The 23,629-nt window shown below is 45.5% G+C and overlaps 1 protein-coding gene across 1 annotated transcript; it reads left to right on the top strand.

The window, feature by feature from the left end:
- The first annotated feature begins 812 nt into the window (after positions 1-812).
- Positions 813-23,199, top strand: LOC139911960 (potassium/sodium hyperpolarization-activated cyclic nucleotide-gated channel 2). The gene is made up of 8 exons (XM_071899594.1): positions 813-2,008; positions 4,046-4,469; positions 7,263-7,424; positions 13,045-13,263; positions 20,427-20,573; positions 21,012-21,252; positions 21,609-21,773; positions 22,250-23,199. The coding sequence occupies exons 1-8, from the start codon at positions 813-815 to the stop codon at positions 23,197-23,199; spliced, it is 3,504 nt and encodes a 1,167-aa protein (XP_071755695.1).
- The last annotated feature ends 430 nt before the right edge of the window (positions 23,200-23,629 follow it).

The raw sequence follows: 23,629 nt of genomic DNA, 5'->3' as shown, positions 1-23,629 counted from the left end.
TTGGCTAGGCGCCCTGCCTCTGAATGCTTTAGCAGTTTGGTTTGGTCTCCTGCTGAAAGAAGCAGGCCAATAGTTTACCAAATGTATTACTGGTCTGCTGCTGCTTCTTTCTTGTTATTCTGATGCTGCTTGTGACAAACTTGGACACTACATGTTACGCCAATTGATCGCTCCACCGCTTAAGAGATTATACACCCTATCTGCTGTTATGATATTAGTCACAACAATGATAATGACCAGTCAGACTCAGAATTAATTTCACTTTAATGGCACACTTGCTGCACTCGATCTGTAAGGCCAGTAGAGCGCGCTGCACATCAACTGTGGGTAACATCATTTCGGAGAGGTTGTCATTGAAAACACCCTCTAAAAGATAGGCTATGACATCATTTGCGCTTTCATTAACACGTGGCAATTACGCTTTTGATATCATGTTATATTATCATGTATCGTGATTGACAGCATGATAAGCGTCTGTTTCCGTGTGATGATGTGAATAGAGCATGCTGAGGCTAATCAAGTTTTAGGTCATGAGTGAGAGGCCTCGGCTGTAAAATCATTTAAAATGAATTAAGAGCATGCAGTAGTTTAATGATTTTGGGCGCAGTCGAATAGCTTATTAGTTTAATATTTAAGCGTCGGTGACACCATGACTCCAGAGTATAAGCGCAGTAGTTTGCAAAGAAGTCACGTCCACCCCTCCCTCTGTTCCTCTCTGTTTTTTTCTCTCTCTCTCCCTCTCTCTCTTTCTCTCCATCTCCCCTCTATCTCTGATTGGTTTTCTCCAAAGATAATTGGAGGCAAAATTTGATATGCTCAATGTCATGGACAGGAATGAGGTTTCACCGGCGTCTGCTGCCACCATGAAAAAGAAGGCGGCGGGCGGCAGTGGATGTAGCCACATCAGCGCACCCAAATCTGCCGCGTCCAAATGCACAAGAAGCAACAGCAGCAAGAACTGTCTGGACTCGGTTTCTGCCGGCGCACCGAGCGCTAAGCAGCCCGGTGGGGCCAGCAACGTCGTGATGGACGAGACAGAGGACGGGGAAGAGGAGTCCAAGTTTCAGCACCCGCGGTTGCGCCGAGCCGGGGGGAGCGGCAGCGGCGGCGGAGGTGGAGGAGGCGGCAGTATCAGGATGAAGAACTTTACGCCAGGAGGGGGAGCCGCGTCCGCGTCCACGGCTTCCAGGAGGAACTCCAACAAGGAGCCCTGCCTTGCGCACACAGAGGACGCTGCTGCCGCCCCACGGCCCACTGCTGCCTCCAGAGCTACCGAGACCCAGACACCCTGTCCGGGCGATGCTGCCCAGCGTGGCGAGACCAGCAGAGCATCTGGGGCGGATGCGTCCGGATCAGCGGTCGCGGTAGAGGTTTTAAACGCGACAGCGGGTGATGGTTGCAACAGTGTCGCTCCCATTTCCAGCATGAAATGCAACAAAAACGGAGAATGCAGGAGGGACTCGGGTACCGGGAGCCTGCGCTCAATCATCTCCAAGCAGGAGAAGCAGACAGGAGGGTCGGGGAGGGCCGAGGACGGAGGGAGCGCCAAGCGAGGAGCCTGTAACTCGACCACCGCCAGCATGGACGGCTCGATCACACCAGGCGGGTCCCTGACCGGGGGGCAGGGAGGAGAGAGCGCAAACCCCGGCGTTACCCCTGTGTCCACCGGTGTCCCCGAGAAAAAGGACTCCAAGGTGTCCTTCTCTAACGCACCGAGCCGGAAAGCCTCCTCCTCACTTCATGGCCCAACTCAGACTCAGACCCAGCAACCCAGAAACTCTGTCACTTTCCAGAAGCCGGAGGATGGACCCCAGATTGTGGCCGCCGACGATGCGGAACCTCAGGGCAGCCAAGCCAGCTTCATGCAGCGGCAGTTTAGTAGTATGCTGCAGCCTGGAGTTAACAAATTCTCCTTACGCATGTATGGTAGTCAAAAAGCAGTGGAGAGGGAGCAGGAGAGGGTTAAATCAGCTGGAAATTGGATTATCCACCCTTACAGCGATTTCAGGTAAGAGCTGGGACTACCATTGGTTGCACGTTGAAAGTCATGAGGGGCACGGGCCTCACTAGCACCTACAACTTACTTTATATAAGGTGACCACTGTGATTGAGAACACATGCATGCCCATTGTTAGGCTATAGGCTACTGGTTATTGACCCCATGCCTTATTCTTGAATCAATATGGATTTAAATGTATGCACTGAAACGTGTTGCCATAATCTCAAAAACAACCTGTTGTCAGGCGTTTTGACTGTAGAAAAGAGTGTCCTTTCAAGGTTGTAAACAAATCCGGTTCCAGTCTGTAGCATGTCTGGGATGCTCAACAAGCCTGGCCTGCTAATTCATCTCGACTTTTCGTTGCAGTGTGCTCACAGTTAACAAAAGGATAACGCTCTAACGCTGATTCGGGCTATTTAAAATGCGGTTATTTAAAGATCGGGTAATTGTTCGTCGTAGTAGGCTATGCTCTGCGACAAGCCCCGTGCTGACAGGATGTATGTGTGTGTGTGTGATGCACTCAGTAACGGAATGTCACCTTGAGCCAAGTGTGCGAAAAACCTCAAGCATGCTCACTGGAGACATATCCGCCTGTACGACTCCCCGGATCCTGCATTTTAATGACGGATGCGCTCTGTTTATCACGGCTCAAACCCCGACAACCAAACAGGACCATGTTCGTCTATTTTTGCCACACACATATTTTAGGGATAATCTCCCATTCAAGAACATTCACATGGCCCAGGTTTATTGTGGTGAATTAGCATACGCCTTTTGTTCGAGATGCATTTATCTAGTGTTTACGAGCCCATTGAAATGAATTTGTGGGTCAGAAAATTAGTAGGTTACTCTCTGGCTAGACGGTGGATTCAGCACCACACCGAGTGGACAGCTCCTGTCTAATTCAGAGTAGAGTCTGCACGCGCGTTGGACCGCTGCCTTCACCCCCCCTGCATCCCTATTCATGTTTGGCCCATTTGTATAACATAACGCCGAGTCAGGAGACTATAGAGCTAAACTTGAGACATATTCAACAGTAGAAACGTAATGTGTGACGACAAGCCACTTTGGAGACTTTTTAACCACGCAAACTCCTACAGAGAGATACAGCTGCTCGTCCCCCATGATTCAATATGCTAATTGCTGTATAGTGAAATAGCAAAGTTGCTTCAGACGTTATCAGCGGGGAGGTTAGTGCCGCCGTGGAGTGGAGTCAGAGCTTGTTGCATAAGTCGCAGTGTAATGACTCAGCGCTGCACCTGTCCTGCAGAGATTCCTCTGACGGCCTCAGACCTCACTACTTTGATCTGCCTGTCCCACTCCGCCCCTGCCGTCACTGCTGACAATATGGACTGGCCTAGCCTCACAACACGGGGATGTACACTACAAGGTTGTTTTGGCCGGTTTGAGCTCCAAATTTAGTCTTTGGGTTAGAAAGTCGGATGAAACTCCCATGGATTTTGTTTTTAGAAGCATCAAAACCTTGAAAATGCAGCTTGGAGAGCAAATTTGGTTCAATCAGTCATAGAAATCACATAAGTCCAACCTTAGAAAAAGAAACAACCCATTAGCCATATTTATTTCATGTTTTTTTTTCTTTGTTTTACACAAATAAACACTCAGATTTCTAATGACAACAATATGATTTCTTCATTGTATTCACTATGATAATTAGAGAAATGGTTTATAACCAATGATTATACTGAAATGCGTGACTCTCATCTCATAATAATGCCTTCATCTGTATATAATTTAATCTTGAAGAAGTGATTGCTCTCGCTCATTATACTCTGCTTGTTCAGGCAGGATCCTGCAGTTCGTTTACACTTTCCTGCCTTGAATTAGGAAGTCTCTTGTGCCTATCGGTTTTCCACAGCAACTCCCTTTTCTTATCTGACTCTATTTTTGTCTCCTTCCCCTCCCCCTTTTCCCCCTCCTGTACTCCACACACACACACACACACACGCACACACACACACACTTCTAAACACACACAAACACACTGCCACGTACGCACGCACCCACACACACATCCATGCCTATCAGGTTCTACTGGGATTTCACAATGCTGCTGTTTATGGTGGGCAACCTGATCATCATCCCTGTGGGCATCACCTTCTTCAAGGACGAGACCACCACACCCTGGATCATCTTCAACGTGGTCTCCGACACCTTCTTCCTCATGGACCTGGTCCTCAACTTTCGCACTGGAATCATCATCGAGGACAACTCGGACATCATTTTGGACCCTAAAACCATCAAGAAGAAGTACCTAAAGACTTGGTTCATTGTGGACTTTGTCTCCTCCATCCCCGTGGATTATATCTTCCTCATTGTGGAGAAAGGGATCGACTCGGAGGTGTACAAGACGGCCCGGGCCCTGAGGATCGTCCGCTTCACCAAGATCTTGAGCCTTCTGAGGCTGCTGAGGCTCTCCAGACTAATACGCTACATCCACCAATGGGAAGAGGTAAGAGCACATGCTTTACTGACACATAACAGTCCCTTAGTAAATATTGTATTGACTCTACTTTAAGAAATTATCAAACCGCACACTGTGAGGCTTTGCGACAATATAATCACCTCTTTATTTTTCTTATAGCATTTGAAAAATAGGCTTATAAAAGGAGTGAACAATGCATTTCGCTTGTTGCTTCCTCAGGTTCGCTTACTGATTGCACCAATACATCACAGGTGTTTAAAAAGACACGGGTCCAAATTACATGACTTGAATCCACATCACATGATCACACCATCAAGTGCTATCTATATATTTTTTTGCACAATTACAAGATTATTTAACAATATAATACATAAGAAAGAAAAAAGGAAAAATTTTAGTATATAAGAAAGGAGTATAGGCTGCACTAGATTACAGTTAAGTGACAGAGAACCCATTAATCAATGACATCAATGAAATAGTTCCACATTATGACCTGACAACTTCCCTTAATCTATTATCCGGAAGGGAGGGGTCAGTGCCAGAAGGAGGCTATAAAGTGGCTCATCTGTCCCTAAGATCATACCTTTGTATTGCGATTATATTGACTCTAGTCACACACACGTAGGACTCGTAGGCACACAGGTATCTGGCTAGATTGTGATGCAAGGTCACCGATTTCCCTCCAATATGCCGATGTTGGCCGGTGACCAAGCCAACAGTCTGCCTCTCTGTCTGTGAGCCGCTCTGCTCCGAGTGGCCCGCCCTCCTGGGCCTGGAGCCTGGATGTTAATGTTCTCACCTGCTTCCTGGTGAGAACTGTATAATATTGGCGGGATGCGTAAGCTTTAGCAAACTTTGCATTCTAATTACTGTAATTGTCATCTCCCCCCGTCTCCTCGCCTGACCCGCTAGTCCCACAGGCGGCATCGGACGGTCTGATAAGCAGGCTATTACCAGGGCAAACACTATTAATCAATTAAGGCGCCAGAGGAGGAGCAGGTGGGGTAGAGGATGGTGATAATGTGCAACACCAGGGGCCTGTTGTGTGCGATTTTATATCAGGCTAATTGTTCATTTAAAAGCATTGGAGAGGTTAGGCGAGCAGGCGTTCCCTCAGGGGTCTGACTGGGAGTCTTTGAATGTGGCGGTGGGCGCTGTTGCTAGGTAGAATCTGCTCCTTCTGGACTGATCTCTGTCCATTTGCTCCCTGCCCGCCCCGTTTTGATTCACTCTCTGTGTTCTCTGTGTTGGACGCACTGCGTTGGGCCCCTGCTCCAGTCTCTCCTTGGACTCCTTTCTCACATCAAGGAGAGCGGCCTGGGAGACAGGAGGTCCAACGGTGTGATGAGATCACTCGACTTTTCGCTTATGCCAGTATTGGCAGGCTGGTGTTGGCATTTTGCAGTGGTGAGCTGCGCAGTGGGGCCCGGCTGCTCACTTGACCTTTGGATAATTGGATTTCTGGAGACATGATGTGATATACACGCACACCCATACACACACACACACACACACACAGTGGTGCATGATGGGAAGTGATACTTGGCATGCATGGAGGATGAGGGCTGAGATGTGGTCTAGAGTTAAAGAGACACTGACATAGGCAGATGGACCTCCTGATGCCCAGTTCAAAAACCTCTGATGCCTTCCTTCCCTCCTCCATTCTTTTACATAATCAGTCTTCAGTTTATATTTGGATGAGCAAGGATCTCTATCTTATACTGTAAAGTTCCAGTAACTTGCATGGTGCTGTCCAAGGTGCTGAACACCTCCATCCATTGTACTGCAGTGATCACGAGGCTTCACCTTTAGACTTTCTCCTATCTATCCTCGATGAACAGATCTGACAAATTACAGTATTTTGTTACTTGCCGATTGATACAAACCGACTGTGAAAATCCCATAAAGGTTAAAGTGGCATTTAGAAAGATCAGCACGTGTGATTCATGTCCAATCCCATTCCTCACCAAGATATATCACATATCACAGAGTATCACCTCTCCCTCAGTTGCACTGAGTAAGAAATGACCCATTTCTCATCTTGAAGACATTCCTTCATAGTAGACTCTATCAGACTTTCCTACAAGAGGCTCGGCTGTTGTTATTGTGGAGAAAAATTCTGATTTCTAATAGATTGAGATGTTGTACAGATCATTATGATATTTAAACAACCATCAAATTGTTAATTGGCAACAAAGAGTTTGTTGAAGTGAGTCCAGTGATAGATGGTTGGCTTAAGTGACTGTCCTATGACTGAGGATGATTGATGTGTGAGACGACATAGACTATCAGTTGTTAAGGATCATGATGGTTCCCTGTCCATCACTCTGTGTGTGTGTGTGTGTGTGTGTGTGTGTGTGTGTGTGTTGGCGTGTCTGTCTTGTTAGTGTGCCTGCAGGCTTGCGTGAGTGTTTTGTGCGTGTGACTAGGCTGCGTGTGCGTGTCAGAGCTCTGATTGATGCCTTGTGTCTCTCTGTAACAAATGTCTCGCCTGTTCCTGCTGTGTTTGATTGGGGACTGATGGGAACCTGTCTCCCCTATTCATTAATCAAGCTTGGTATAATCCAAGGGAAAGACGTCCAGGCTGTGTTACTGACCGGATGGCCAACTCCAAATCCTGTCTCTGGCACTGTGAAATGAATTCCTAAACAGTTCTTAAGCATTTGACGAAGTAGAGATAACAGAAACTAAAAAACAGTCTTCGCATATAAAAGCAATGTTCACTGAAATGTAACTACAGCATGAAGTGTTCTTTCTTTTCCATATTCCCTCTCACTGTTTTAACTCTCCTCCCTGTGGTGTTTCCTCGTCTTGTTCCAGATCTTCCATATGACCTATGACCTTGCCAGTGCGGTGATGCGAATCTTTAACCTGATTGGTATGATGCTGTTGCTGTGTCACTGGGACGGCTGCCTACAGTTCCTGGTTCCCATGCTGCAGGACTTCCCCTCCGACTGCTGGGTGTCCCTCAACAAGATGGTGGTATGTGTCTATGCAAAAATTCACCCTTATACTGAATTTGCATCTATTATCCCTATTTTCTACAGTCTGAGTTGATTGGGAAAGAGCTAACCATGGTCACAAAATATTGATTGAAGTGTCTGACCATCATCAGAAAACTAAACAATCAATATTTTGTGACCATGATAAACTCTTTCCCAAAACCGAAAAACTCGAAACGAGAAACCAATGCTCTAGTAAATTATGCCATCAGTAGAGGAAAGCCTTGATTCAGTGTGTGTTTGTTTGAACTGTTACATCTAAATGAGCTTTATTTAATTGGGAAGATACATAGACCAGAAAATGGGCTCATATTCCCATCAAATCACCTTTGTTGTCACAAAATTAATTCCAGTTATTGCCCTCCAGGATAACATCAGGAGAATGTATAGGCTCTATTATTTCTAGCTTTGGGAGAGAATTGTTCATGCTTAAAATCAAGACTAAATTCTGTGGGTCAGACATAATAAATATGGGTCCTGGACATACTAAATGCAGGGTCATTAAGCTTAGCGGTAATAGATATACATATAGATTGGATCAATAGGTCCATTTTCAAAACTGTACACTCCACTATTCCGAGAACCATCATTAGCCTAAGTAACGTCTATCACAATTGTACTATCATGGATTTAGGATGAAAAATCAGTGTTTTAAATTAGTAAATCAATAAAATTGCTCATTTATAAGTCTTCTGTAATAGCATTCAGCCAGTGTGCCAGACACAGAGACCTGAGGATATAAATGAAAAAGAAACGGGCAGAAAAGAGAGATTTAAGCACACCTCCAGATCCCTCTTCCTCGCCATGGTGGGGCGATGACAGGGAAGATAAAAGGGGAAAACAGAGGGATGGGGGGGAATGTGGCTGGGCAGCTGGGCTCTTTGTTGCCACATCTCTCTCAGGGAGATAAAAGCTGGTTGTTTATAGGTCTATCTGTCAGCCCAGCCTTTTACTGGGTGAGGGGAGACTAAGCTGGCTCAGCCACAAGGCACCGGTCCAAATGAGGTTTTAAATGGATTGGGTTCTGCTCCCCGACATCGTCAGGGCCTGCCATGACAACTTGTAAATTTCCTATTTGAAAATATTTCCTGGATGCCAGATGACAGCAGTTGCTTTTTATTTTAATTGCCTTACTTAAGTAATTCCAGCTCAAACAAGTTAACATTGTGTTGAGAATAAATGTCCTTTCTCCCATGTTGTTAAAGGGGAAGGAATTCCTCTTTGTGACTACTATAGTACTGGTGCTATTTTGTTTTTATAGTTGTGTGCTTATAGATTATAGTACCTATTATTTTTGTGCAAAGATAGAGTAGATTCAACACTGGGTTTTACTTGTTACACTGAGAGGTGTATGTGTATTTCAGAGGAAGGCGAAGAGTTGAATGATGCGATGAGAGGCAGGAGATGATGGATCAAAGCCTAGGCTGGGAGTCAGAGCCTTGGGGTTAGTGGACACACCTGCTCCGGTGTGAGTCTCTGAACAGCTCAGCCTCTCCGTTTGTCGCTTCCTGTATGTATAATGTCAAATTTCATAAACCGTCCCGACCTTCCCTGCCAAGCACTATAATCACTCCAACCGCAACTTCAAGAAATCCTGACAGGTCGGCTTTTATACGCTTCTAGACACACAGAAGAGTGGCTGCAACCTTGTTCTGTGTACAGTGCGGAGTCTGAAGTCCAGGATGGTGAAGTCAAGGGCTGACAGGCAGTGAGGTAGTCTGGCAGGCCACTGACTCCTCCATTCCTCTCCCCCTCTGTATAATCAAGGACAGTCAGTCTCCAGAGAGCCGTCACTCCCAAACTAAAGGGCTATTCTGGCGTGGTACAGGCTGCCTACAGCCACCTGAGACCACCCCCCCTATTGAGTGGCTGACAACTCGTAACATTAGCTACTGTGTTGCAGCCAGGCCATCCATCAAGCCTAGCACCCTACAGAGGCCGCTGTATGCGCTGGTGGTCCGCAGGCCCACAGGCGGGACCCATGGAGGGCGTTGAGAACACTCTGTAACTCTGGGTGACATCCGCAAGCCAGTAATTGGATTCAATAGAAGTTACAATGCCTCAGGGGGTATATGTTGTTTTTACAGCACACCACAACTTCTATCCATTCATTTCATTTTATGTGTTTTTAGCATTAGGTGGCCCTGTGCTGTTCCCCCGTCAGCCACACAGTTAATGTCCGTGGTACGGTGCGGTTTGGTGGCTGTGCGTGAGTGGAGCACAGAGGCGAATGGGTAATAATAGTGACAGCACCGCTAACTGACACACACAGGGTGTACGGTTTCAACTCTGTAATTACAACTGTTTGTGTACCCAACCCCCTACTGCATCCACATCACAGAGATGCCCTATCTCCTGTCTCCCCCACTGCCATCAGCAAGAGGGGGTTTTGCACTACACAGGCTTGTTCACTTGGAGAACATAATCCGGTAATCACTATGTATGGTCTTAAATCACTTTATTTACTCACTGAACCTAGTTTGGACAAACAGCATTAGAGGTCCACTGCTGGACAGAGCAAATTTGATTTGAACTACTCACTAGGCCCATAACAGTGTATAAAGATGAAAAGTGAAAGCTGCTGTCAGACCTCTGTAAATGGATTAGATATTAGGTGGTGTTTGTTTCAGAAGAGAGGTGAGAAAAGGATGGGATCATCTCAGTCCCAGGGGAATTTAGATATTTTGTTCAGAATGAGCCCGCTATGTTGTATCAACATGTTGAAAATAAGTGTTGCCTGTGCTTCCAACTGGGTAAGTTGAAGGAATATGGAAACGTACAAGAGCGTAATCAAAGTGTGTTGTGAGTAATCACAGATTACGCATCTATCAGGGTCTAAATTCCTATGATTAGCTGTACAAGCCCATCCAAACCATTCAAACCAGTCCAGACAGCCATCAGATGGCATTCATGTTTGATGGATAGAATATGCCACTTCTCTTTCAGGGCTTAAAGTGAAAGGGCCTGGGCAAGAGGATGCCTTGCCCTCCACTCCCAGATTAAACACATATATTTCACTGCCCACCCTACAGAACATAAAGAGACCAGGAGCACTGAGGCAGAGAGAGGGGGAGATGGAGACAAAGAGAGAGATGGGAGAGGAAGAAAAAGAGAGGGAGAGGGAGCGAGAGAGAGAGCAGACTGCACTGTAAATTCAGATAAGCCTTTGTAAACTGAACCGGTAGGTGTGTGACAGGGCCGAGCCAGAAGATTTGTTACATGTGTGACTATTATCTGTTGATATTTGTCCAGCTTACCGGCCGTCAGACACACCTATCCACGGTCATTCAGTGTGTCATCACTCCATTTTCCATTATCTCCCTCTCCCTTCCTCTGTCCTCTCCTCCATCCCTGCACCTATCAATCCTATGTCCTTGACCCCTTGGTGCAGAGAGGTGTAAACTGATGAGACTGGTAGCGGGGCAAAAGTTCAGCTTTTATTAAGGTCTTCGGGTGTACTTAACTTCTCTTTATTGTTCTTGAAATTAACACTAGCCACAAGCCAAATGCTGGTAAATTCAGACTTTGGCTGGTAGGTTCTGGTGGCCACTTTGGCAGGTACATAACTTGTATGTGATCATTCTGTTTGGATGCTCAAGAGTTAAATTGGCCGGTGAAATTCACATATAATGAGAGGCATTTTAGGACACCGGGTGGCAAATTTAAGCCCCCAAAAGTTCAGGTTCCCCTGTGTTATCAGCTAACTTCAAATCTACTATCTGCAGCTAATGGAGACGGTGATTACCAACAAAGAAATGGATAGTTCCCAATCCAAAATCTCTTGGGAGGGTTGCTGAGACTTATGAGGACATGGAGTCTCTCTCTCTCTCTGTCTGTCTCTCTCTCTCTCATATACACACACACACACACACACACACACACACACACATACACACACACTCATTCTCACATTCTAGCTCGCTCTCTCTCTCTCACAGTCTCTCTCTCCCTCTCTCCCTCTCTCTCTCTCTCTCTCTCTCTCTCTCACAGTCTCTCTCTCCCCTCCTCTCTCCCTCTCTCCCTCTCTCCCTCTCTCTCTCTCTCCCTCTCTCTCTCGCCTGTGCTATTTCAGAATCAAAGTGCTCATCGTTCATCTATTATTCAATCTGTTTCACTCCACTGTTTCTCTTTCTGTTTTCACATACACCATTTAGCCAGAGCCCACTTGGTGGAGCTATATTTATTTTTGGAGTCTTCATTTTCCCCTACTCCTGACGGAGAGAGAGTTCTTCTATCGCTACGACCCTTTAATGTTGTATCTCGGATGATAACAAACCATTATGGCATTGTATGTAGTAACAGTGTGATACTCTATTGTACCTGTAGCTCTATATGCTGAAGACCTATTGTGCAACTCAATAATTTATACTTATACATAACCATCTTTGTTAGCATAATGTTAATGTTTGTATGCATACATTATGGAGAGGCTAATTCACTTATTTGGAATAAGCCATGCAAAGAATAGCCTGTTTTATATTAGTCTATCTTATAATAGCAAATAAACTGCTACTGCTAAATAAATTGCTAATGTATTTCAATGGGTTGTAACTTGAGACAGGATAGTGTGGATTGTCTCTGCTACCTGTGTGCAGACTGTAACCTCTGTGTGGCCTGCCACAAATGGTAATTGAGAGAGGAGGGATGGAGGTGGGGGGGCGAGGGTATGATGGAAAATGTTGGTTTTATATTCTCTCCAAAACAGACTCTAAGAGGTTTTCGGGCGCTCTTTTAACATCATAATTTCCCTGGACTGTGGCTGTGCTGTTATTATAGACTAGACTCTGTGTTCTTATGGTAGATTAGTTAAAGACCAATAGAAAGTATGCTTCATTCCCCACTTTTGGCTCTATCTTGAATTAACTTCTATCGGTACTCTGTTCAGGCGGGGGTCACAGCAGCCACAAATCAGTACTGAGGAAAGAAAAGAAGGAACAAAGGAAGGATGGGAGATAAACGTATCGGATTAATTGAGCTTGTTCTGATCCCTCGCCCCCCTCATTTGTGGAGGAGAGAGTTTTGGCAAGTAGCCAGAGAGTGTAAGAACATTGGGCCACTATTTTCAATTAAGAAAATATACGGAGCACCGATTCTAAAGTAAAGTGTGAGAGATGTTCTCAAAGTGATCTAAGAATATGACTAATGTCTCTTGACGTTTTCTAAGTTGCAATCTGAGTAATGCTGCTTCATGAAACTTAACACAAGCAGCCTGGTGACTGGAGCCGGGCTGTCACTGCTTATAGCAGATTCCTATTCATATGGCAGTGCCTCTGAAAGGGCATATTTAATGGCCTCTCATTATCATTTCTCTCTGAGGAAATCATTTCCAAACCGTCTCTACCTTACTGATTAGGCCTCACAGGATTCCCCTGATGTCGTTTCCTGTTCCTCTCTCTTACTTTCTAATGCAACTCTGTCCCTGGAGTTCTCATTTATACAAGTGCTGTTCCCTGACCCTGCTGTCCCCAAAGCTTTTCTGCTGGCTCCCTACTCTCTCCCGCTGACTTTCCCTCAAAACATGTCTTTTATGTAACATCTGATGACTTTAACTGTTTGTTTACCTCCACACCCCCTTCCTCCCTTTTTTTCTCTTTTCACAGAACGATACCTGGTCTGAGCTGTACTCCTTTGCGGTGTTCAAGGCGATGAGCCACATGCTGTGCATCGGTTATGGCCGGCAGGCTCCGGAGAGCCTCTCAGATATCTGGCTCACCATGCTGAGTATGATTGTAGGAGCTACTTGCTATGCTGTTTTCATTGGCCATGCCACTGCTCTCATCCAGTCCCTGGACTCCTCTAGACGGCAGTATCAGGAAAAGGTGAGGAGCCTCACTAAAACAAACGCCTCCATCCCACTTTCTCAACACTTTCCTCTCTTTGCTTCTTTCTCTAACTCTTCCAGCAGTCAAGGTGCTTGACTCTTTCTGACAACACAACAGAACAGTTGTCCAAGCCATTAACAAACACATTTTATCACTTTATCTCTCTCTCTCTCTCTCTGTTCCTCGTCTGACGCACGCTCATCTAGTTTCTCAAATTTGAATATCATTGACAACATTGAGATATTTGCTGCTGACTAAATGGTGACTATCATACATCATCATACATGCATTTAAGCACAATGGAGGACTTGAATATCGTGAATATGAATTTATAAAATGTCTCAAAATGTGTGACATATAGAATTGGATGTCTTGTTGCATCAAGTCACACCAGAACAGTATCCTTTGCAATATGACCTTCATCACAAAACATTACTGGGTTTTGTTAAAGTGCTAATATTTTAGCATGACAGCTCGATTGTCATTAGATGGTATTTTCCTGTGAATATCAGGTAAATATGTGCTGGAGCAGGTTTGGGGAGCGGAGCATTGTTGAGCAGCGCTGCAGCAGTGGCTGTAGCGCTAACAGCACAGCCTCTCTGTTTCCAAGCAGAGTCTCGCTGGCTGGGGAGCAGGGGGAGTGTTGCTGGCTCTCAGCAGCCAATCAGAGGCTGCGGGTGTGTTCGGCCAGGTAGAGCCACGTCGCCGGGGGCTGGGTGTATGTGGGGGGGGGGGGCAGATGTGGGAGAGAGAGAGAGAAAGAGACATAGAGAGTGTGTGTGTGTGTGCGTGTGTGTGTGTGTGTGTGTGAGATATGATGTCCCCTTGGGCAGCGGTAGAATTGATGAGGCAGCAGACCTGTGTGTCCTGCCAATGTCGTCCTGAAGGTGACGTAAGCAACCATGGCTGCCTCTCTCCCTCTCTCTCTCTCTCTCTCTGTCAATGGCTCTTTCCCTCTCCCCACTCTCTCTTTCCGCTGGCCTCACTCACTCTGTCTCATCCTGTATGCCTCTCTAACTGCCCTTCTTGCATCATCCTATTCCCCCCTTTTCGCGTCTCTCTCCGTCTCTTAAATATCGCTTCCTGATTTGTCTCTCTGCTTTATCTCCTATCTCACTCTTGCCTTTATCTCTCCCCTCCCCTCCCATGCTCTCTCTCTCTCTCTCTCTCTCTCTCTCTCTGTCTATCCCTCTCTCTGGTGGTTGTGTCCTTGAGAGGTGCAGTGCTAACTGGCTGCTACAGGGAGTAAAGTGAGGGGGAGGGGAAACCTGTGGGAGACAGAGGGGGCTTGCTGTCTACACAAGTCTTGGTGCACTGCAAGATATCTGGACAATGATTCTGGATATTTTGCAGCGTGTACATTTGACTGCGCTGGCCTTTTGTCTGGCTTGCGTTTTGTCAAACCTGCCTTAGGTTTTTTTCATCTGAGGGGCTGAATGAACAGTTGCATGTTCGGGTGTAAAATGTGTCCGATAAATGGTTTATAGATGTCTATTGACTTGTATTTCCCCTCTGTTAGAGCTCCAGCAGGCTGATGGTTCATTGGTGCTGTTCGTTTTACTGTGTGCCCTGGACTCACTGGTGTTAAAAGCCTTGGGAGAAACCCATTGTGTCTTATGTCCATGAGGAATGGATACAACCTGTCCAAGGAAGATACCATTCCTCAGCCCCCCCCTCCCCTGCTCTCCTGTTATTGATGGTAGAGGCTGGTTTTACTGAGCTGTTAGGCCACGGATATAATATGTTTTTACCACTGATATAAAAGTCCTGTCGAATTCACACCACATGGAAAGGTGGAAACAAACTGAATACTGACACAAAACTAATATCTTATAATACCCGTTTGATAGTAGTGACTAGTAGGCCTATTTTCCTCAAGTTAGGGACAAATTGAAAAGTAACAGTCAGACATCAATATGATCAGTCTCTACGTCAGAAGTCCATTCACAATGAGTAAACCTGAAGAGAGGTTTATCGAATATACTGTATGCCTCTGTGTATTTACTCACATCTAAAAACAGGCCCATGTCTAATGCGTCTTCACCCTGTTCCAGAATTTATATATTTTTGCTGAGGACAGGCAAGTGCATTTCCAGAACCCTTTTCTGATCGCTTGTCAGATTTTTTTTTTTTTTTTTGCTGCTATGAATTTTTTCTGCCGCTCTGCATGGATTAGTATTTGAGCTGAAGACGTGTTTATTAAAAAACATCCGGAGCAGAAAGTGCCAGCCACGCCAGCGAGGCTGATGCTGATGCTGCTGAGTGAATTCGCCATGCCTCCAGATAGGACTGTGTGTGACATTTTTATCATTTGGAGAGTAGCAAAACAAGTCTGCCGGCATATTCTGTTGCAGCCCGAGTTGTGGGTCAAGCTGGCAGAAGTGCACCACTGTGTGGAGGTTTCCATGTCAGCTCAACTGTAATATCTGCATCAGAATCACTTCCATTTTCCATGCAGAATAAATGTCCAGAAATGTGTCTTGGTGGCCTTGGTGCAGAGACCTATGAGTCTACAGTACAAACTGACACATGGTACAAGGGCAGAAAGACCTACTGTATATACAGTGCAAAGGAGCAGCCAAGACATACAACAGACAGTAGATTAGACATACACTACCAGTCAAAAGTTTGGACACACACATTTTTCTGTATGTTTACTATTTTTCACATTTTAGAATAATAGAGACATCAAAACTATGAATAACACAAATTAAATTATGCAGTGACCCAAAAAAATCAAAACTATGTTATATTTTAGATTCTTTAAAGTAGCCACCCTTTGCCTTGATGGAAAGGCAAACGCTTTGGAAAGAAATTCATACACAGGAATCAACTTCATTATTTATATTTGTCTAAAAAACAAATTTCAAGCATTTAAGCATAAGCCTTTAGATCAAAATGGCTTTAAGATCATGAAAATCATAGTACATTCAATCAGGTGTGTCCGAACGTTTGACTGGTAGTGTATAAGTCTAAAAATATACAACCACCACACCTCTTAATGGCTTCAGCAGGTGTGTTTCTGTCCAATCAGCCCTACACCCTTGCAGTTGTAAGAGCTGAGATAGTAAATCCAGTCAGCGGGACTGAATGAGACAGATCAGACAGCAGTCCAATCAGACCGCAGTCCAAGCTGCCTGACATGACGTGCCACAGGATACAAGATTGTTTTCCACCTTCGCCTCCTCCTCCTCCTCCTCCTCCTCCTCCTCCTCCTCCTCCTCTCCCTCTTCTTGCTGCTGCCGTCATCCACAACAGCAATCTGTCTTCTCTCAGCCAGACGCCTTGTCACTGATCACTCCCATTATCCAGACTGAGGCTGACTTCGCAGCGATAGTCGCCCAAGAGATTCCTCCACCAGGGTTTAGACAAAACAAACTCTCTTAAGTTGTGCCAAAAGATATTCACTGGCTCTGGCAGAAATGTGAGCGATACACAAACCCATATGAGTCAGTGTCCTTTGGCCTTCTCTCTCTTTGACTGAGTTTTAAGATCTCCAGTGTTTCTGCAGAGGCTCCGTTTCATTTTCTGAGACTTTGCACTGTGTGAGGCCCCACACTGTGTTGTTCCTCCCTCTGTACACATCTCTGAATTTAAGACAGACAAGACAAGCTCCGGCTCTGCGCTATCTGATTTTCTTCTCTTTGGTGAATGTGCTTTATAATGTAATGAGCCGATTTAGCCGGGAATGAAGTGAATGAATTATACATCCACATGGTCGTTTGGGATGAACCCGAATTAGAATTTCTCATGGAGAGGCGAGAGGTTGTAGGACGAAGGAGAGGAGGAGTAGGAAGGAAAGGAAAAGAGTAGGAAAGGAGGAGAGGAAAGGAAAAGGAAGGGAAAGGAAAGGAAAGGAAAGGAAAGGATAGGAAAGGGGCGATGGTTATGTAGGAACAGTATAAAAGAGGAAAAATGCAATCAAAGTGAAAGACAAAACACTTTTGATAAATTTAGCTTTGAATGAAGAATCACACACTGCAATGAGTCCACAAAACAGCAGTTTAGATGACAAAATGTCAGAGGAGCATTTTGCTGCCGCATACACTGTCATCAAAGTGACACTGAGAATGGATGTCATTTTCACTCTCATTTGGGTGTTTGTCAGTCCCCTCTGGGCGTCGTGACGCACTGGCCGAGCGCTCGCTCCCTCTCCCTCAATGACACTGGAGAGTTGTCAGGTAGGCCCGGCGCCGATCAATACGGCACGCTGCGACACGCCTCTCAAAGGCAGGTCGTTAAATGCCGCCACCTCAAGCCAATCAGATAGTCTTTTGCTGCCTCATTCTTTCCAACTCACAAGAGCCGCAATCCACCTGAATGAGTTTGACGTCTGACCTGAGTCACTCCTCGGCTCAGGCGCTACATCTCTGTGGGGGATGTAAGGTTCCCCCTCGGTACGTGACTATACCCACACCTGCAATTTCCTCAGAATCAGCACTTTCTTATTCAGTGAAAGGCTCACCGGCTCTCAGCGCGGCGGCGGCGATGGCTCTGACACATAGGGTGAGGAGTTGTGACACGGGGTCGGCTCTTCAGGCCGCGCTCCATCTGCAGGTGTCAGAGAGCAGAGCCGCTCATGCAGGTGAGGCGATGTGTTGCGTAACTCCATCAGAGCGGCGGAGCTCCGTTCACCCAGGAGACATTGCTTTACATGGCCATTGAATAATTCACGGGTTTTTTTAAAATGATTTGTTTATTTATGGTCATGTTTATGACATATGGCCTCTCAGTGGAGAAGCTTCGTTGTGGGTTTGTCAACTAGTGGGTGAAATCGGTAGTGTAGATCAGTGGTTCTCCACCTTTTTTGGCTTGTGACCCCTTAAAACAAAGTGATGCCTACTCACGACTTCATCACAGGCTGCATATGCAGAGCCATGAACAGTTCAACCAACAGTTCAAAGAATCATTTTCCCAAGTTTTTGAATTTGATGAATTATCTGAGGAGGCCTAGAGGTATAAAACTATTCAGCATTTCACAAGAAAAAAGCAAAAATTACAGACAAATTTGAAAAATAAACATGATCATAAACCCCCTGGGGGATACCAACCCCCAGGTTGAGAACCACTGGTGTAGATGAAGGTACGGTATATGCAGGTATCAGTCAGAAATACCCAGCACTTTTTCTGAGCATAGTGATGACACACAGTAATGTGGGGTCATAGTATACCCAACTCTCTTCTGCTGTACATGACCACTACACCAACAGTATAGGTATAAGCTTAACACTCAGTGGGATAGCATTAAGCCTACAGTCAATACTGTACTTTAAATCATTTTCTTGCTAATGCAGTGTTGCCAGTTATGTGAAATTCTACTCACGATGGGGCCTGTTTAGTCTGGTATTTCAGGTGCAAATGCCATATTAGCTCTGTGATGGAATGAGAGTAAGGTTACTTGATCGCTCGTCGTCTTTAACACACGAGTTTAAAATACTGTCATCATGAATCTGTCTCTTTACGAGCTCTGTGTTTGTACGATGCCGCTGGGGAAAGTGAGGATTTTATTGTCCTGTGCTGCAAAGATCAAATGACCTTTTGTTGTATGGTTTGAGACTGGGATTCTGTGTGTGTGTGTGTGTGTGTGTGTGTGTGTGTGTGTGTGTATGTGTGTGTGTGTGTGTGTGTATTGTTATGCTCAATTGGAAATGCATGAGTGATTGCCAAGTGTGTCTCTTTCTGGGAAAGACAAAGGGCCAGTCTGTCTGTCTCCGAGTGTAAGCAATTTAGAATTTAGTCATTTAGCTGATGCTCTTATCCAGAGTGACTTGCAGTGAGTGAGCAGGTTCAGTTTAATGTCTTGCTCAGGGACTCTTTGGCAGGACATATGGCTGTTGATTATTAGATGTAGAAGGAAATGAACCTGTTATGGGACGGTCTCACTACCTCCAGGCTACCATGCTGAAGCCATTGTAAGCCAATTGCCAGTGGATGCCAGTTAATATCAGTTTTCTGGTGTTCATTCTTTATCAGAGAGTGTATGGTGGAGAGTTGAAGGACCAACGGGACAGACACAGTATGAAATACGACTGCCTCGGATCCCCGAAATTGTGAGTACACGGTCTGCGCTTTAGCCCGCTGAGCTGTCACAGTGCCTCTCAAAGTTGTGTTTTGGACAGCTTCATAGGTGCCGGGCTGAGCTGCGGTCTTATGAAGCTTTCCTTTTGACGTGGGTTGAATTGCACACAATCTGACAGCAAAGTACAAGGAGAAATCGCTCTATCTCTCAACAGTTTACTGTCTGCTGCTTTTACTACCACATCTATCTCTCCCTGTCTGCGGCCCGGCCATGCAGGACAGAGCCGGGCTGGACAGCAGTCTGCTGAATGGGACTTAATGGAGTACATTTTGATGTGCTTGGTTCCTCAGTGGTCACTTTGGATGGATTGTGATTAGCATATCTCAACAACAGAGGCTGGTTGTTTGTGTGGTTGCTGTGTAGCAGCCTTCACATCCCATTGATCTGGCATTGATTAACTTCCAGGTCTCATTGATCAAAGGGGTGAGTGTGTTCATCTCAGTTGACAGCTGAAGGGCGTGTATTACACTGTTTGGTGTTGTTGTAGAGCGTTGACACATTGGAAGTACCATTGGTACAACTGTTGCATCATCCCAAGAATGATATCTGGTTGTTTGTCATTGATTAGCTGTATCCATCTGTTGATTGTTTTCCCAATTGTAGATATAAAAAAGTGTATTTCAAAAACCAAATCAACTGTAAACAAAATAGCATCAAGGTTATATGTAAAATGCCTACTGTATTTTGCTGATTGCTTGTTTGAATATCTCTGTTTAGATGATGCTAGTTGATGTCTATCTATCAAAAACACATGTATGCATATTTAGATATATGTATATAGCAATGTATTATTAAAATTATTAGATATATAAAGAAAGATATGTGTATACATATCAATACACATGATCTGATCCCTTGTGCTATTAAACTGGTGTAAGCACCTACTTAGTGTTTTAAAGGAAAAGGTGGGTGGATGAGAGCGGTTATGCCACTGGGATAATCTTTTATTTATTGCTTTATAATGTGGTGGTGAACATGCTGACTGTTGGTTAATGACAGTTTCACTCTGTGTTTCAATCATTACATGCCCCGCATTAATGGATCATTATCCTTCTCAAACCCACTCCCCACTCCTTCCCAGTACAAACAAGTGGAGCAGTACATGTCCTTCCATAAGCTGCCGGCTGACTTCCGACAGAAAATCCATGACTATTATGAGCACAGATACCAGGGCAAGATGTTTGATGAGGAGAGCATCCTGGAAGAACTCAACGAACCTCTCAGAGAGGTAGGGCACACACACACACACACACACACACACACACACACACACACACACACAGTACTTCAACAAGAATTCCACATATGTTTTTAATTATGGAATCATGTAATTTTATAAAGGTAGGATACTGTTCCGATACTTTTGTACATTAACACTGAGATCTTAATTTCAACGATGTGCAAAATACAAAATGTATAAATACATACTTTTTAACCTTTGTCTTTAGTATATTTTGATACATTTTTAGGGTATATTTGCAATTTATAACAAGATGAACTTTGATGTTTTTGTCTCTCAACACACTTTTTGCATGCAAGTGCAGGCGGACACAATGATAATCACCTGTATAGATGCTTTTTTGCTTATTTGCTTATTAATCGCAAATTTCTCTGTTCTTGTATACCCCACATACACAAAAAACTTTATATATGTTTCCATTGTTAGGAAATTGTCAACTTCAACTGCCGCAAGCTGGTGGCGTCCATGCCACTGTTTGCCAACGCTGAGCCAAACTTTGTGACGGCCATGCTGACCAAGCTGCGCTTTGAGGTATTCCAGCCGCACGATTACATAATCAGGGAGGGAACCATTGGGAAGAAAATGTACTTCATCCAGCATGGAGTCTGCAACGTCATCACCAAGGGGACCCTGGGAATGAAACTGTCTGATGGCTCATATTTTGGAGGTAGGCTACAGTTTGCGGATTCCACATGGTTTTCTGCTGTTTGTTTAAAAGCACTGAGGTGCCGTTTTTACCAAGGAACACATGTGTTCTTTAACTGGAAAATTAAGGAGCACAGGAAACAAATTTAGCATTATTGTCTGTGAAAATGACTAAAAATCCTAATCCCTACCTTGAATCTCAAATTGCACATGCTCCTTTTTCAACTTTCTATGCACTTAATTTGTTTTGGGGACCATTTGCTACTAAAACGGTGGCAATGCAGAACCCTGTGTTTGTGTTTTATTATGGAAAGTCATGTTTTGGTATTTTAATTTTTGATGAGTTTTTTTAAAGCTGGAACTCTTTCCCTATTTCAGAAATCTGTTTGTTGACGCGGGGTCGGCGCACAGCCAGCGTGCGAGCAGAGACTTACTGTCGACTCTACTCCCTGTCTGTTGACAACTTCAATGAGGTGCTAGAGGAATATCCCATGATGAGGCGAGCCTTTGAGACGGTTGCCATTGACCGTCTAGACCGCATAGGTACTGCTCCTTTCCAAAAACACAGGATATTATTCACAGCAGAGTTAATTTAGGAGGCATACAATAGTTTGCTAATGCATCTCTTCCTCCAATGATGGTAATTTTATCACATGAAAGTGCTCTGAAAGTAACGCATGTACTGAAAACAACTCCGTAAAAGTTTGCAGAACGTTGAAATAGGCAGTAAAATGAGCTGCGCTGTTCCCTCAGAACGACACAGGACACTGTAACAATAGATGAGGGGACAGAGTGAAACATCCGTTTTCCTCAGGCCTTTTTCCTGGCTAGAGGATGTACCTGGTTTGAAGGACATCACATACTATATCTATATCTATCTGTTCTCCTTCCTCTCAATCCTACCATTTCCACATATTTGTGTTTTGCTCTCTTTTTTTGTCCTCCCTGTCCTGTCTTCTTATTTCCACTTGTATCTCTCTTCTCTTTCTTTAATAATCAATTTTTTCCACTTAATACAGGTAAAAAGAACTCGATCCTGATGCACAAGGTTCAGCATGACCTCAACTCTGGTGTCTTCAACAACCGGGAGAATGAGATGATCCAGGAGATTGTCAAGTATGACCGTGAAATGGTGAAGCTGGTGGACCTGCAGCGGCCTCGTGCCATGTCCATGACCCCCTCCATCGGCGGTATCTTTGCTCCTCCAGGCCAGCCGCAGGGTGGCTCGGCCATCGCCACCCTTCAGCAGGCTGTGGCCATGAGCTTCTGCCCCCAGATGGCGAGCCCCTTGGTGGGTCCGGGGACTCTGCAGTCTCCTCGTATGGTGCGAAGGTTCCAGGTGATGCAGAACCTGTCCAGTCCGGTCTCCATGTCTCCTCTTCAGTCTCAGCCCCCTCTGGGACTCGGAGGGGCCTTTGGCTCTGCGATCTCCAGTCCGCCTGTCCAAAGCCCGCTCGCAGCTTCGGGACGGACCTTCCAGTACATGGGGGCCGCAGGACCCTCTGGGTCCCAGCTGTCCCTAGTACAGCACCATGCACCCAGCCCCACACAGACCCAGCAGAGGCCTGCCTCACACAAGAGCACCCACTCCCTCCATACAGGCAGCTTGAGCCAGAATGCCCGCGCCCTGTCTGCCTCGCAGCCTTCACTCCCCCAGGAGGGAACACCACAAGCTGCTTCCGCAGCGCCCAGCCCTCCGCCGTCCACCCGCACCTCCAACACCTCCATCGGCCCCCCTCAACCCCTCCATCCCAGCCTGCCAGGGCCCTCGGGGGTGGGGAGATCAGCGGGAGCTCCACAGAGGGTGGCCTTTGCCTCCACACCTCCTCCTGGCGGGCCTGCTGGAACGGGGGCAGCGGCGGCGGCTGCTGGATCAGGACCTCCAGACTCTGGAGTTCCCAAGAAAGATTCAATTGTCAGCCTTCCAGAGCTAGACTCTGCCAGATCCCGGCTGTCTTCCAACTTGTGACCCTGGTAGAGTTCAGGAGAGAGGCCTTTTTTGTAGGAGAATCTAAATGTTTGTTTTAGGTCAGTCCGGCTGATCTGTCAGCCTGCTTACTGACCAATCAGCTACCGCCCACGCCACCAGTCATTCCCTCTGGATGCACTGTGTGCTGGTGTCAACAGAAGGAAAAGAGCAGCTCAAGTCTTGTGACACTACGGCTAGGAGGAGTCTATACAATTAAACTAGTATAACTAAGGTTGAACTGGTCTAGTCTACTGTGCCAGCACCTTTAGTCTTAGTATCACCCCTTACACTCTGCTTCCAAACACCTATATTGCTGTCTTTACTGTAAAGATATGGAGAAAAGTATAATTAATGTAACTGTTGCATACTGTGTAGAATCCATGCAATGCAATCTAGCAGGAGCTGGACTTAAAAATGAAAATCAGGGACT

This window comes from Centroberyx gerrardi, chromosome 13, assembly GCF_048128805.1.
Source record: "Centroberyx gerrardi isolate f3 chromosome 13, fCenGer3.hap1.cur.20231027, whole genome shotgun sequence".
NCBI classification, from domain to species: domain Eukaryota; kingdom Metazoa; phylum Chordata; class Actinopteri; order Beryciformes; family Berycidae; genus Centroberyx; species Centroberyx gerrardi.
The sequence above is the reverse complement of the archived record's forward strand: the minus strand, read 5'-3'. Positions and strand labels throughout refer to the sequence as shown.

Excerpts from the sequence above, each read along its gene's own strand:
- LOC139911960 (XM_071899594.1), top strand. The coding sequence starts at position 813 with ATGCTCAATGTCATGGACAGGAATGAGGTTTCACCGGCGTCTGCTGCC. Across the intron at positions 7,425-13,044 it reads TGTCCCTCAACAAGATGGTG|AACGATACCTGGTCTGAGCT; the intron begins GTATGTGTCTAT and ends CTCTTTTCACAG. Across the intron at positions 20,574-21,011 it reads TCAACGAACCTCTCAGAGAG|GAAATTGTCAACTTCAACTG; the intron begins GTAGGGCACACA and ends TTCCATTGTTAG.